The 16315-nt window shown below is 39.6% G+C and overlaps 1 protein-coding gene across 4 annotated transcripts in view; it reads right to left on the bottom strand.

Moving 5' to 3' along the window:
* The window catches only part of LOC132832251 (catenin delta-2-like), a 488139-nt gene that overhangs the window by 276625 nt on the left and 195199 nt on the right, over window positions 1-16315 (bottom strand). For all 4 annotated transcript variants that reach the window (XM_060850083.1, XM_060850087.1, XM_060850084.1 and 1 more), the window contains one exon: window positions 11691-11928. In XM_060850083.1, coding sequence (XP_060706066.1) covers window positions 11691-11928 — 238 coding nt within the window. The remainder of the gene's footprint in view (window positions 1-11690; window positions 11929-16315) is intronic.

Raw genomic sequence — 16315 nt, 5'->3', positions numbered from 1 at the left:
ACTACGGCGTAATGGAATTACCCGTAATTATAAACTTTCTAATACAAAGAAGCAGAGCTAAAAGGAAAACTGCAAAAAGGTTCAATTCTTTCCAATATGAGTGTGTACAACACAGACTTAATGAGATTTTTAGAGAAGGAGAAATAATTCAACCACAGATACAGGAAGGAAAGTGAACTTTATTCTGTTCTGCAATCATCCAATGCTCATACTGATCCTATCATTTCTTCAAAGTAATAAAGCTTCCAGTGACATTTACAGAAGCTGTGGTTGGAACACTACTTTATCGACAAGGTTACTGTATCATTTCTATGAACTTCCAACAATTTTTGACCAGTAACTGAAACTAAAGCACTGTCTTTACAAAGAGAGAAAGTGCCATGGAGATGATGCTTTATGTCTGCTTTCTCACCCTTCCTCTGTTAACTCCTGCTGAGTCAGATTTCCAGGAATTCCAGCAATCAGAGCACTCTCACCACAGAGTCGAAGGAAGGCTGTATGTTTAAGCTTCACTCCAGTGGTTAAAGGATATGACTTTAGCTGACATTTCAGTACAGTGCAGCACAGAGGAAGTGCTGCTCTGTCACAGGTGCCACCTTGAATGCATGGCATTAAATCTCCACCTTCTCAAATGCACATCAAGCAATTTGTGCCACTATTCTGTAAAGTTCAGAGAAGCTCTTTGCTTCATGCTCTTCAATATAGATCCCTCAACCAACTTGAGAACAGCTGATCTGGTCATTCTCACATCATTCTGTATGGGACCTTAAATGCAAAGTAAGTTGTCACTCCTACATTCAGTTTGAAGTGAACTCCACAAAGTGCATTGCTCACTGCACATGAATGTTTCAGAAGTTAACAAGAGAACATCTAGCATTTCCTCACTGAACAGCACCACGACATGCACCAGATCTCCTGTTCCAATTATCTTGCAAAGCAATTCAAATATATACACAAATACATGGCTTTAGCACTTCTGTGGTGATTACACTGATGTAGAGTTTGCTGGAAGTAACATCACACTAAAACAAAAAGAGAAAGTGTGGGGACAATCAGCAGGTCTGGCAGTACCAGCAGAGAGAAAAACAAAGACAACATTTTGAGTCTAGTGACCCTTCATCAGGTCCTTAAGGTTCTGTATGGTTTTCTGGCTAATTATATCCTATCAGAATAGCTCAGTTAGAAATTGGCAATAACAATGACACATGTTTCCTGTTCCATTGAACTGTATAACATGATTGGGCTAGATTCGTGATGGGCATCTTGGAGGTACAATATTTTATTTTGTACCTGAAGCCAACACTGCTACATGCAGATTGTTGTGTCAGTCTGGAGCATCTCAGGCTGCACATGTCTGCATATACATTGTACCACAGGCTGCTTGCTCTTATCACTAAGCAAGGCTCTTCAATTCCTTAGGTACTGCAGTAGTCCTTTACTTACATCAGCATATACTCAGTTATCAAATACAGCTCTTTAGTGAAGCGTCTACGTTTTCACTGATAGAACAGTCATGTGATCAGTTACATCATGGTTTACTCAAATGGTAAGCATAGACATACAAACAAAAGTTACCAGCAGCAGTGAGTTTTGTCCCTTAAGATTCTTTTAAATAGTTACTTCATGGCTCCAATTGGCCTCCAGTTCAGAAGGCCATCCTTGATTCTTCCTGTTTTAATTGGGAAGCTGATAAGCTCTGCACTGTAAGTCTTATCACCCACAATGTGGCTCCCCTCCTCCCCATCCCCTGCAGAACAGTGGAGGGGCTGTTCACACTGCTACTCTTGCCACAGATGCTACCTGACCTGCTTCGTATTTCCAACCTTTCCACTTTTTATTTTATATCAATAATTTCTCTGAAATGTGTCACTTTATCCAATGTGTTGTACATTAATTAAAGTTCTCTGCAATCTGTAATTTGATCCAGTCATCGCAAAGCTGGTCAGCAGACTCCAGGTTTAACAGCTGCTGAGAGAAGAGATAGGCATTGTGAAAGTCTTCTTATCTAGCATTATGCAATTATAATTATCGTGTTTCTTGGCTGATAACATTTCAGACTTGGTGACCTCAATTAGTGGGTTAGTTACTTCTTTGGAGTTTTTATACATTTTTGTTTCCAGTTAAAAAAATCTTCAATCTAGAATGAAGTGATGAAGGTCAAATTTTATAGCTTTAAGAGTTATTAAAATTCAACAACCTCTGTGATAATGTCATTTTTGTTGGTTAATCTGATGTGGTATCAAAGGAGGGTCAGCAGACACTATGGAAGAAGATATATCAGGCTCCTTCTCAACCCTCCCCTAGCATCTAAGGGCACGTTGAAAGTTAGTGTTAAGAAAACGCTCGCGTCCATTAGGGAAGAAAGTATGTGCTCCTCACCCAGGTGGGTCTAAACATGCCTCAGTCACAAACCAACATGGTTGAGTTTTAACTGTCTGGGAGGGAATTTGGCTCTATCAAACCATATTAAAGATTCAAGAAAGTGGCCCACAACATTTTCTGAACAGTAGCTAGAGATGGACATAAATGATGACCTTGCCAGTGACTCCTACATCCAGGGAATTACGATTTCTATATTCAATTAGCAAAATACAACTGAAATATTTAAGAGACATGTTGAATGATGCTTCATTAACTAATCTAATGTAATTATTTATTTTAAACTACATTGATTCTTCTACCTCAACATGTATACAGTAGACATTGAGAAGGTGCCTCCACTTATCAACGCTGGCTAGAATTAGGGCCATAAATATATGGTAGTCACTATCAAATCCAAAAGGGATTTCAGGAGAAATTTTCCTTATGTATAGAGTAGTGAGAATGCAGAACTCACTGTGAGAAGGACCAATTGAAAAGAAATAGCACGTATACATTAGGTGGAACCTAGATAAGAGTTTGAAGGAAAAACAAATTGAAGGCTACGCTGAGAGGGTTGGATGAAGAAGGGTAGGATGTAGCTTATGCGGAGCATAAACAGCATTGACCATTTCAGCCTGATGACTTGTTTTTGTATTGAGGACTGTGCAAGTCTGTGTAATTTAATTTGACTGTGCATAACACAGAGGAATAGAAGCAAGGTGCAAATGATTCTGGCCTTAGGCATTATAAGAATTTTATGGATTTTAGAACAAATATTTAAAAGTTTAACTCTTTAAAGATGAATTTGCTGCCTCTTGACCATATTACTGTGGTCAACCAGTAATGCAGCCAGCTTTGGTTCCGTCCATCACTGGAACTACAATTGACTTGGAGTGACTGAGGTGCAGATTCTCATGTGGCCCATGGATATACAACATCAAGTCTATGGGAACAGCCTATGTTTGAGGCCAAAGGGAAATGAATTTCTGTTGCTGTGCACAAGCTATTTCCTACATTGCCTACATTACAACATTGGTTAGATTTCAAAAGTAATTCAATGGTTGTAAAATGCCTAGGGATGCTGTGAGGTCACAAAAAAAGGTCTATACAAATGCAAGTCTTTTTTTCTCTAAGAAATATAGATTTAGGACAGTGGACAGGGAAAGTTTGTGTGAGTGTTATGAGACTAAAGCATGCATGACAGAAGTTAATGACTGAAGCAGAGACTGTCATCAATTAAGATTTGGTAAAGTAAAATCAGTAAAGGAAAAGGTCAAAGATTGCTCATTTGAAGAATACTGCAGGGGCCATCTGGGTTAAATAGTTTACTTCCATGTTGTAAATCCTATGTAGATTTTTGTCATTTTAAACATTTATCTCAGTTGATAATTCCAGCACTGGTTCAACATCTCCAACTGTGCCAGCAGTAAGCTTCTGTTGACCCTTTTTCTGTTTTGTGTTAATTACTTTCTCAGTAATTAGTGTCATCAGATGTTTAAGCCTAAAAAAACTCCAAAATAGTGTTTGCCTGAAGACAGCTTCACTAGTTAACAAAGAAAGATGATATAAAATCCTTTTTACTTCAGTACCTAGTGAGAGAAAACATTAGATGAATAGGAAGCTACCATAAGCTAACTGGAGTACTATGCCAAGAAATGTAAAAATATGGCACTAGAAATTTAACAATGACATCAAATTCAGGACAGAACTGATGGAACTTGATTCAATAATTTTACTGAACTGGAATGCAATCTGGATTAGCAACGGAACAGTACCAAATCACAACAGGTAAGGCAAAAGAGTACTGTGACATATAATCCTGCCAAACGATTTCTTGCACAGCTTCCAATTTCACCAGGTCACTTCACTGACTGAATGACCTCGCAGCAGGGAAGCAGCAGGAGAATGGAGCAGTCGAGCCAGAATGGCTGAAAGAGCAGCTGCAATGTGACTGAACAATTGACCTGAAATGAAATGGTCGCATGATGACTAATATTTATTAGCTACACACATTTTAACAGTGGTTCTATACTCTTCTCCCAGAGCTTTCCTCAGAACACTGCATTAACTAATAAATTACTCTTACATAAATTAGGAAATCAAGGTAATAGTTGGTTGACAATCCCTATTTGGTGGTAAGTGAGTGGGAATTAACATGAACGCATGCATAGGAGAGGAATTTCTCAAGAAGCAGGTTTTGACACCTCATAATTTCAAGAATTATTTTAAAGCTATGATCTAATATTCTTGCCATAACCATTCTCTCCATCCCAAAAATACATCCAGTCATCCCTCTTGAATACCTCTATACTATTCCCTTCAATGGTCTCCCGACTAACTTATTCCTCTTGTTTTTTGCCTTTTGTATGAAATAATTCACCTCAATTCTCTGTTTTCACCAATTTTACACATCTTCCCCGCAGCATGAACATGTTGATCTCATTAGTTCTCTACACAATCCTCAACTTGAATCACTTTTCCAAATCCCTCCCTTCCTAAAGATGCTTCTTTAAACCTATCTCTTTGGCCAACTGTTTATTGCCTAGATTTTGTGAAGCACTGTTATACTATTGCTAAAGGTGCTGTAGAATTACAAGTTGATGTTAATGGATTGTAGTGGAAAGTGTGCCAGGGCTGGCAGAGAAGAAATAATGACTGTGTAGAGGGCTCAAGTAAATACTTCTAGTTAGCCTCATGAATTGAATAGTAATGTCATGAGGAAAAAGAGCACTAATTTCTGGTAGTAGTTTACATGCCAGTGGAGCAGCTGTGTCTGTTGCTTGTGCTTCATCATCTTCATTCTATTCTGCAATATTTTTTCTAATCTTCATTGTGTAGGATTTATCCCTCAATAAATATTTATCAATATTTATCCCTCAACCAACATCTCCAAAACAAAAGTTGATTATTTCATCACCATCATGTTGTTGTGTGTGTAAACTGACTATTGGTGTTCTATATTAAACAGCGATTACACTTTAAAAGCATTTATTTGTCTTTCAAGTGCTTTGGAAAATTCAGAGATTTTGAAAGGTGTTTAATATGTGCATTTTATTCTTTTTTTTGTCCTGTTTTAGTCTTGGGCTTAATCTTTTTCTATAAATTGCTTTGCCAAATAACAGAAACTACCAAAATTTAGAGGGGTGTCTGCAGAAAAGATCAATATATTCTTTAACAAAATAAAGAATTCAAGATAAAGATTAGAATATAGCTGTTCAACAGAAACACCAACCAGCTTGTTAAATTAAAGTGCTTAATTAAAGGATAGAAAGGAAAAATCCAATAACTTTAATGTTATTATCCCTAACCAGAAAAATAGATTAAATATTGTACTATCCAGTCAGTCAAATCACTAAAATCTAATTAACTGTTAGCTATAATGGAACTGTCCAGTTAATGCAGGGTGTCCGAACAGATGGGCCCCATTAAACTGTTGAAAGATCATCATTTAATACTCCAGTTACTATCTGTACTTGTCTTAGTGTCACAGTGTGTCAGTTGATAAGTTATAAAACCCATCAGCCTCGTTTAGTATTTCCCAAGCAGAATTCTGCTTGGTATTAACTATGTGTTCTAATATTCATAGATAACTTGATGCAGTACCTCGTACATAACAAGTGTATGTTTTCATGAATGTGGGAAATGTATCTTTCTCAAATGCTTGAAGCATGGAACAATCACATCAAAGCATCAGATTCAGGATGGTCACAGACTTTCACCTTGTAATGCACTCTGTCGGTGAATGTGATTCATCTGTTTCATTGTGGGAGCTATTGCATATTTATCTCTATAGCAGAAATCAATGGGTTCAAGGCCTACTCTGGCATTTTGGACACACAATCTAGGCTGCTATATAGCACGTAAGAAGAGCTGCACTATCAGAGGTACTGCCTTTTGGACAAGACATTAAAAGAAAGAAACTATTGTCTCTCTCAAAAATTAAAAAAAAAAGTCCATGGATACTTAAAAGAAAAACAAGGGAATCCTGGAACATATTTATCCCTCAGCAATTTGTGTGACCACTGCTATCTGAGTCACCTTACTGTGAACACATTGGCAGTTTGTGTTGTACAACAGCAAGGAACTGCAATGTAATCCATTGGCTAAAACCCACTTTCAGACATTCAAGGTCATAAAATGCACTACATAAGTGCAACTCTTTCTTCTATATCAGTGAAATTTTAGAAAGGAGGCAAACAAATGAGGAATTCAGCACGTTGCTTTCATCTAATCTATTAGTACATTCGTATATTAAGCAGACTGCAGCCCATAATTAATCAATCGTGAAAAAGTAGCAGAAATGTTTAGGAAATGTATTCCAGAGTCACATCAACTACATCTAGCAAATTACATACTAAAACTGAATGGTTGTCATGACACAGGACTTACAACAAATGCTGGCAGAAAAGTGAAGGGACAAATTGTGACAAGAGGCAGCTTACAAATAAGAAATGCATTATTTACAAGAATTTGAAGAATATGTTGGTGGAAAATAAATGAGTTGGGAGCGGATGTGTATGATTATATGAGAATTCAGGTGAAATTTACACTGTCCATTTACACTGAAAACCCAACGGTCATGTGTAAAGACCTGCTACTGTAATGACAGTAGATGCTATTACATTCAGGACGTAATGAGCCGAAACTATGAAGTAAGGAGTTTCAGGATTCTAATCCAACAAATTGAACATGGAACAGTACAGCACAGGAAATGGCCCTTTGGTTCACGGTGTTATGCCATACATGACCCAAATTAAACTAATCTATTCTGTCTGCCCTTGGTCCATTCCTTGCATATTCACATGCTTATCTAAAAATCCCTTAAATGGCCCTAACATATCTGCCTCCACCACAACCCCTGGCAGCACATGCCAGATTCCTACCAATCTCAGTGTAAAAAACTTGCTCCTCACAGCTTCTTTGAACTTTTCCCCTCTCATCTTAAATGCATGCGCATTAGTATTAGACAATGCAACTCTGAGAAAAGGATTCTGACTGTCAACAGTATCTATGTATCTCATTGTTTTATAGTCTTCTATCAAGTCTCCCCTCAGCCTCCGCCGCTCCAGAAAAGACAACCTGAGTTTTTCTAACCTCTCCTTATAGCTCATACCCTCCAATCCAGGCAGCATCGTGGTAAACCTCTCTAAACTCTCTCCAAAGCCTCCACATCCTGCCTGTAATGTGGTGACCAGAAGTGAATGCAATACTCTTAAGTGTGGCCGAACCAAAGTCTTACAGAGCTGCAACGTGACATCCTGACTCTTGTACTCAGTTCCCTGAGCAATAAAGGGAAGCATGCTGTATGCTTCTTTACCACCATATCTACTTGTGTGGCCACTTTCAGAGAGCTATGGACTTAAACCCCAAATCCCTCGGTTCATCATTGCTGTTCGGGGTCTTGTCCTTAACTGTATATTTTTCCTTAAAATTTGATCTCCTAAAGTGCAGCACCTCAAACTTACCCAGATTAAACTCCATCTGCTCTTTCTCCACCATATCTACCACTGATCTATATAATACTGTATTCTTTGACAATCTTCTACACTATCCACAACTCCATTGATCATAGTATCATCCGCAAACTTACTAACCCACCCATCTACATTTTCATCCAAGTCATTTATATATATATCACAAAAGCAGAGCTCCCAACACTGATCCTTGTGGAGTATGGACCTCTAGCCGGAAAACCACCCTTCCACCATTACCCTCTGCGTTCGATGGCTCAGCCAATTCTCAAGTCAAGCAGCCAAGTCACTGTGCATCTTAATCTTCTGGATGAGCCTGCCATGAGGGACCTTGTCAAAAGCCTGAATAAAATCCATGCAGACAACATTCACTGCTCAAGGAGCCGTGGCTGACAGATATTAACAGGAGATTCAGAAGGTCTCCTCAGTCTCAGAACTGGCTTTGAGCTGCATGGTCAGAGCCCATATATTGTGCAGACAGAAATAAAAAGAGACTTGGTGATGGGATACCAACCTCTGTGCAATTATTTCATGAGTGCAGCATCGAACCACAAAAAACATTCAGCGTCATCCAGGACAAAAGTGTGGTGTGGAGGAGCCGGTGTTGGACTGGGGTATACAAAAGTTAAAAATCACACAACACCAGGTTATAGTCCAACAGGTTTATTTGGAAGCACTAGCTTTCGGAGCGTTGTTCCTTCATCAGGTGACAACCACCTAATGAAGAAGCAGCGCTCAGAAAGCTGGTGCTCCCAAATAAACCTATTGGACGAGAACCTAGTGTTGCAGGACAAAGTAAGCAGCTTGATTGGCACATCATCCACTGCCTTAAGCATTTACTCCCTCCATCATAGGCTTAGAGTGGCAGCAGTGTGCAACGTCTGCAAGATGCACTCCAGCAATAAAATAAGGTTGCTTCAACAGCACTTTCTAAACTTATGTTCATCACCACCTAGAAGAACAAGAGCAACAGATAGATGAGACACCATTGCCTGCAAGCTCCTCTCCAAGTCATAAGCCATTACAGTACTTGGAAATCGGTCACTGATTTTTCATTATGACTGGGTCAAAACACTGAAACTCCCCATCTAATAGCATCCTGCAGCGATTAAAATGGTTCCTCAACAGTTAGGAAATTAGATAGAGGAAATAAATGACAGCCTTGTCAGCAACAGCCAGTTCCCGTGGAAGGATAAATAAAAGCAGAACTTGGGCTTGCCAACTATGATTGGATGCATTTGTAGAAGCTTTGTTACATGACCTTTAGCCATCAACCACTCCACCCATTCAAGTAGTCTTTTTAACAAGCTTGAATATGGTTATAAATAATAAGGAAATATGTTCAATAAGAATTTTAAAAAAGTACTGTTTTCTTTTTACTGTAACAATGGTTTTCCTTCTGGGTTTGCAGAAATATCCAGGAGATTAATAAATAATTCTTGAAGACTCCAGGACAATCCTGGAGAGTTGGCAACCTTAGAAAGGGCTGCACCTATTGTGCTCACCACAATGTGACACAGTCAGCTCCCAAGGATTTGAAATTGCATCATTAAAAATGACTGCTCAACAGCCACACACTCCCTTATCTGAAACTTCACCAACGCTGAGGGAAGATCTGCTGAATTTTAATATCAAATTAAAGGAAAATTCTAATTTTTCACAGGAGGTTTAAGGATTAAAAACAAATCGCAGATAGGAAAGCAAAAGACAGGGAGGGCTCGTGCAGTCAAGAAATGTTATGGAATACCACTAGAGAGCTAGAGGGATCTTTTTGGAAGCCTTCAACATATTCAAGTATTGTAGTCAAACAGATACAAAAGGATCCAGTATTTCACAACATATTAATGTTTTCAGTTGATTTTTCTCCCTGATAGCTTTGAACTCCTGCATTGCACGGAGAACAGCAAAAGATTTTTTAAAAAACTTCAAAACTGATGTGACTAGTACCCTCTATTGAAAATAAAATCATCCTCATAAAAAGAGGAATTTATCTCGACTACAAAGCAAAGTGAACTATGTTGGTATATGTCCTGTTAACAATCAAAAGACTTTTTATTGTAAAGCATTCACCAAACATGGCAAATACAAATCCTAGTTAAAACTAAAGCTGCAATTACCTACCTACCCTGCAATATTTTATAATTTGACACCTTCCCACCTCCCTCAAACCATGCCTCCTCTCCTCCATTGTTAAACACACAAGAGGAATTGAATATATTCAATTATTTATCATAATAAATGTCAGTGAACCAACCTGAAACCAAAGTGGTTCTAGTTGATGAATCCAGACAATATGTCGCTGCAATAATGTTTGTCCCTTTGAAAGTAATAAGCAACTTGAACAAAACCCAAGGAGAACATTGTGTGCATGGAGACAGAAACTTAACAGGCATTGTACAACAGTTCAGAACTTCCCTGAACATCATGCAAATATGTAGTCTATGCACATCTCTTTCAATGCCTTTTCATAGGCTTTTGTCTTGACGGAAAGTGACAGCACTGAGTTCTGAGCCAAAACTAAGAGACAAGAAAAATATTTTGACATGGAAGCTTTGCCCTTTATGTGGAAGCTCCAAAGGTATCAGTATATTATTAGTACAATTTAAATTACACACTTAATGTTTCTCAATAAATAGACATTCACTGATAACTCTTGAACTCAGATCAGAAACCAAACAGTTTCAGTACTTGCCAGTTTTGGAAAGCAAAGACAGAGAAAGATTAATTTTCTTTTTAAAAAGAAAGGAACTGCTTCAGAGATGACTCAGTAGCAGTATCACAGTAGGACATCCATGTTTGAAATAAGGTTATGCATTGAAAAAAATTGTAGCAGCTCTCTTGCACATGGAATTACTAATATGCAATCTGGCAATGGAGAATGTGGCAAAACCAGAAAGCTCGTTGTCAATTTAGCGACAAACATTGCTTGTCACTTAATAATCAAATGGCTTTGAAGATGGTCCTGTAATTGGTCATTCTCTACATCATCTTGGACTATGCAGTCCAAGGGGGACAGTGCACCAATCAGAACAGGATGAAGCAAAATAGTGTCTGAGGTGCTCCTCGAGCTGGGAGTCATTGTATTTGGGTTTCAAGAAGGAGACAAATCTGTAAACCTCCTTTGGAGGGAACAAAGATTGAAAAAAAAATACCTGTACTGCACACATGCACCTCCCAGTAGCATGCTGAAGAATGGCTGTTATAAAAAAGCTATTATAAGAATGATGAGGTTCCAAGATATGTGAAAAAGACTTTTTAAAAATTTTAAAACTGGTGAGGGAAGGAAAGCCATAAATGTATATTTGTACTTTTTAACAGAATTTAAGCATCACTGTCATTTATTGCCCATCTGCAGTTGAAGGGTTATGGTGACCAGGCAGGAAGGTGGAGTCGAGGTCGAGAGAAGATCAGCCAAAGAGAAGTGGCTCAAGGGGCTGAATTGCCTTCTCCTGCTCCTAGTTCTATTACTCACAAGAAGTTGGTGAGCTGCATTCTTGAACTGTTGCAGCCTATGTGATATAGGGACATCCACAGTGCTGTTGTGGGAGGTGGCGTCCTGGATTTGAATATAGTGACAAGGAAGGAATCTATTTCAAATTCAAGATGTTGTGTGACTTGGAGAGTAACTTGGATTTGGCGCTGTCCTTATTTTTCTGGGTGGTAAAGGTTGTAGGTTTGTAAGTTGATGTTGAAGGAGCCTTAGTCAATAGCTCCAGTGCCACTTGTAAGTGCACCTCGGCCACGGTACACTAATGGTGGAAGGAGCAAATGGTTAACCTTTCTCTGTAATGCCAAAGTTGATTTTCTTAATAGCATTCTGCTGGGAATTAAAACAACTTTAAAGAAGCTGCCACTCACCTGGGGTCTTTCTGAATGCTGTCGATGGAAGGTGACCTTGCCAAAGTACCTTCAGGCGGGATGGCTGGTCCAGACTTGCTGTATGGTGATTCCACTGAAGGACAGTATTGCAGTGTCCGGTAGGGATCTCCGTAATTGGCTGCTGGGCCAGTGGCGTAGCTGGGTCTCTGGTAGGTCGCGGTGTTCTGGCTGCCCGTGCGCTGCAAGGATACGGAGTCAACAGCGGGGGAGGGCGGGGCTACAGTGGGAAAGTAGGGACAAAGCAAGAAACTGAGGACCTGCTCACAAAAATGGTTCACCAGGTCTAGGCAAAAGGAACACCACATATATGTACAGGGTGGGTGTAAGGGGGGACACAAAATTAACGTCAGAATCCTGTTTAAATATTTCACAGTCAGAAAATGAAACAAAGCAAAACACACATCACAGCTACAGAAAATCCTGGGAGGACTGTCTTCTCGTTTAATTGTCTTTAACTTTAGGGACTTGACTCCCTGACAATTCTTTGAATTTATTATGAGGTGGGGAATTAAGGGATAGGGATCAAAAATGAGCAAATCAAATTGGGCACAGATCAGCCGTGACATCCCAAAAGCTTTGAAACCAGCTTCAGTGTCAGCACGGGTTGAGCTGAAAGCTCTCATGTGTGAAACAGAAAGTTCTTGGTTCCAATCCTCTGTCAGAGGTCTACTTGCAAAATCTAGCCTGAAACTCCAGTGCAGTACTGATGGAATGCAGCACTGTCAAGAGATGTGGCTTTTGGATGTGATAATAAAATAAATACTCTTAGATAAACATAATGTATCACAAGATACAAATTTGAAACGAGGAATTTCCCCTGGTCCTGGTCATGTTAAAACACTCATTAATGTCTAATATCAAATGATCAAGTTATGATCTTAATGTTCCACAATGGTGCCTTTGACATGTCTTTCTTTTACCTCAATGGAGAAGTCACCCCAAACTGTGGTTGACAGGGCCCTCAACTGTATCTGATCCATTTCCCCCAGTGTGCCTTCCCCTCCCTCCTTGGATGCTGAAAGGATAGCCTTCATCCTCATTTCCCACCTTACCAGCTTCTAAATTCAAAGGATTATCCTCCACCATTTCCACTGCCACAGCATGATGTCACACACTAAACATATCTGACTCTCCCATGTCCCCATTATCATTCCCTCGGGACTGTCCCCTCCATGACATCTGGTCCATTCCTCTATCATCCCAACACCTCAATACATTCCACACCCTCAACGTCTTCACACCTTCCTCCACAATCACAAATGGCACAATAATTTTCCCTTTGCTTTCTCTCTCCTCACTGTCCGAGGCCCCAAACACATCTTCCAGGTGAAACAGTGATTGCCATGTCCTTCTTTCAATCTATTGTCTATTGCATTGCTGCTTAAAATTGGTCTCCTCGACACTGAAGAGACTGAATACAGACTGGGTGACCATTTTGCAGACCCTTCCTATTTCCATATCGCAGTTCACTCAATCCACAAGAATGACTCTGACACCATTCTACTCTCATACTAACATTACCATCTGGTGAAGTCCAACACAAGCTAGAGGAAGGGGATCTCATATTTCCATTCAGCATTTTACAGCCGTCATGGCTCAACCCTGAGTTCAATAACTTTAGATGGTTAACTTTGTCTTCTATTTTGATATTTCTGCCTCTTAACCTAACACAATGCAGTGACTGTATCTTATTTCTCATTGCTTTGTTTTTACTCAGTTCATCTTTATTTACACAGATAAGACGAAAATGCTATGGCTGCTGGCAGTCTGAATTCAAGACAGAAACGTACTGGAAAAATTCAGTAGGTCAGGCAGCATCTGTGGAGAGAGAGATAGAGTTAATGTTTCAAGTCTGATATGACTGTTCTTTAGAGCTGAAAAGAAGTGGAAAATGGTAGCTTTTATGCTGTAGACAATGTTGTCCACCACTTTCCAAACCCCGCTCTGACGAAGTCATATTGGACTTTGAGTCATAGAGCTATACAGCATGGAAATAGACCCTTCAGTCCAACTCGCCCATGCTGACCAGATATCCTAAATAAATCTAGTCCCATTTGCTAACATTTGGCCCATATCCCTTTAAACCCTTCCTGTTCATATATCCATCCAGACGCCTTTTAAATGTTGTAATTATACCAGCCTCCACCACTTCCTCTGGCAGTTCATTCCTTGCATGCACCATTCTCCGTAAGAAAAGGTTGCTCCTTAGGTCCCTTTTGAATCTCACCCCTCTCACATTAAAACCATGCTTTCCAGTTCTGGACTCCACTACCCTGGGGGAAAACTATTTGGGGACTATTCACCCAATCCATGACCCTCATGATTTTATAAACTTTGATTAGGTCACCCTAGGGAAAATAGCCCAGTCTTTTCAACCTCTTCCTCTAACTCAAACCCTCCAAGCCTGATGACATCCTTATAAATCTTTTCTGAACCCTTTCTAGTTTCACAGCAACCTTCCTATGGCAGGGAGACCGGGATTGCGTGCAATATTCCAAAAGTGGCCTGACAAATGTCTTGTAGTGTTGCAACATGACCTCCCAACTCCCATACTCAATGCACTGACCAATAAAGGCAAGCATACCAAACACCTTCTTCACTATCCTGTCTTCCTACAACTCCAGCTATAAGAAGCTATGAACATGCACTCTCAGGTCTCTTTGTTCAGCAACACTCCGCAGGACCTTACCATTAAGTGTATAAGTCCTGCCCTGATTTGCCTTTCCAAAATACAGCACCTCACATTTATCTAAATTAAATTCCATCTGCCACTCCTTGGGCCACGTTTTCGGTGAAGTGACCCTTCCTATTTCAATATTGTCTGCCCTCTAAAGGCTGTGTCTTTACACTTGACATTAAGAACAGCTGCAAATCAGGATATTTAAAAATGATTTTAAAACGGCAAAGTGTACACTAAATAAGTAAACATTTTCAAGCAGCTACTATGAAAGGTGAAATTGCCAGGGTGGGTCTGAAAATTTAGTGAGGGTGATAACATGTTGTAACCCCAAAGCTTCAAATATTCTTCGTTGATCAGCTTTGCTTTCTAAGGTTTGGGTTAAAAATTGATGCTATAAACATCATGTGTATTATATAGTTGTTTGCAGAATATTTTGATCAACTGAAGGAAGCCTGAAGAGATTGGAATATCACAATGGTCTTTGGTTGGATAGTAGGACCCGTATACCTGGCAGTGCTAAAATCACGGATGAAGAAGAGGAAATGCAATAGGAAGGACAACACTGCTCCAGCTTCTCACATTTGATCACTCTCCAATGAAGTTTGTTGGAAGTGCATTTAAATAGTAGCTCAGGATATCTTTAACAGAGTGTGGGACTATGCTGGCTATTGCAGGGGTCCCCAAAGGACATGAGTTCAGATCCTGTCCACTTAGATCCAGTTGCCAGAAAAAGGATAACCACAAAACATTTTTAAAAAGCTAGCTCATCTTCCATGAAAAGGAATTAATGACCCTAAACATGATGCCATGTTTCATTCCACTCAGCTCGAAACAGCACTTTTGCTGAGCAACTGTGGATAGGCAGAGAACCCAAAATACTGACACTCTGAGAGTAAGATAAGAGGTTTGGTTGAGATGTTGCTCCCCATGGTGTAATACACAACCAGCATTCACATGCCCCAGCAGCTGGCATTCCTGCTATCATAGCCAACAGAAGGAGAGAAGTAAATCATTATTAAGAGCTTTCTGGCTGCACAGTATCGTGTTTAGCGCTCTTGAAAGCAGCTCTTAAAAATGCATGTGCTAATCTGCGATGAATTAGCTGATCTCATTACAGTTAGGAATCCATAACTGTCCTCAATCTGCATAAGGGGGAAAAAAACTGTCAAAGGTTCCAGTTCACAGTGGCTGCTGTTGACTCCTGCTAAAGAATATGGACACTGAGTGAAGGCTGTGCGAGAAGCAGCACGAATATTTTCATGCTCCCACTGTCAAAATATCAAGAGTAACTTGTATTATTGTACAGTCTTTAAAGTGGTAAAGCATTTCACAGCACAGAAGTGTCATCAGACTAAAGATTAATATTTGAAAGAAAGGTCACAGGAACTGAAATGTTAACTCTGCTTTCTCTCCACGGATGCTGCCAGACCTGCTGAGTCTTTCCAGCAATTTCTGTCTTGGTTTATGTTTTACAGACCAGTTTAAAAGGGAGGGAAAGGCAAAGAGGAACAGGAAAACAATTCTGAAGTTCAGGATCTCAGGTAGCTGAAGAAACAGTCACTATCGGTGGGGCAAAGGAAACAGGGAAGTGATAAATGAACAGAGTGGACTAGAGGCATGAATTGAGGAACACAGGAACGTTGTAAGGATGAAAGATATCACAGTCATAGGAGAACTAAGATCACAAAGGGATTTGAAAACAATAAGAAGTTTATTGGACAAGTGCTGGAAAGGCTTGCAAATTAATATTGCCCATTTCTTTGTATAAGAAAAGACAAGTGACTCTGAAATAGTGCCCTTGCAAGAGATAAACACAAGGGGCAGAAAACAAAATCAGGTGCCTCTATAAATTTACATGCAAGCACTTTGACAAAATAGTTGGTGGCAAGAAGGAGCATTCATGATTGGTAACTGAATGCAGTTT

This window comes from Hemiscyllium ocellatum, chromosome 34 (genome assembly GCF_020745735.1).
Source record: "Hemiscyllium ocellatum isolate sHemOce1 chromosome 34, sHemOce1.pat.X.cur, whole genome shotgun sequence".
NCBI classification, from domain to species: Eukaryota; Metazoa; Chordata; class Chondrichthyes; order Orectolobiformes; family Hemiscylliidae; genus Hemiscyllium; species Hemiscyllium ocellatum.
This window is presented reverse-complemented; position numbering and strand designations above follow the sequence as displayed.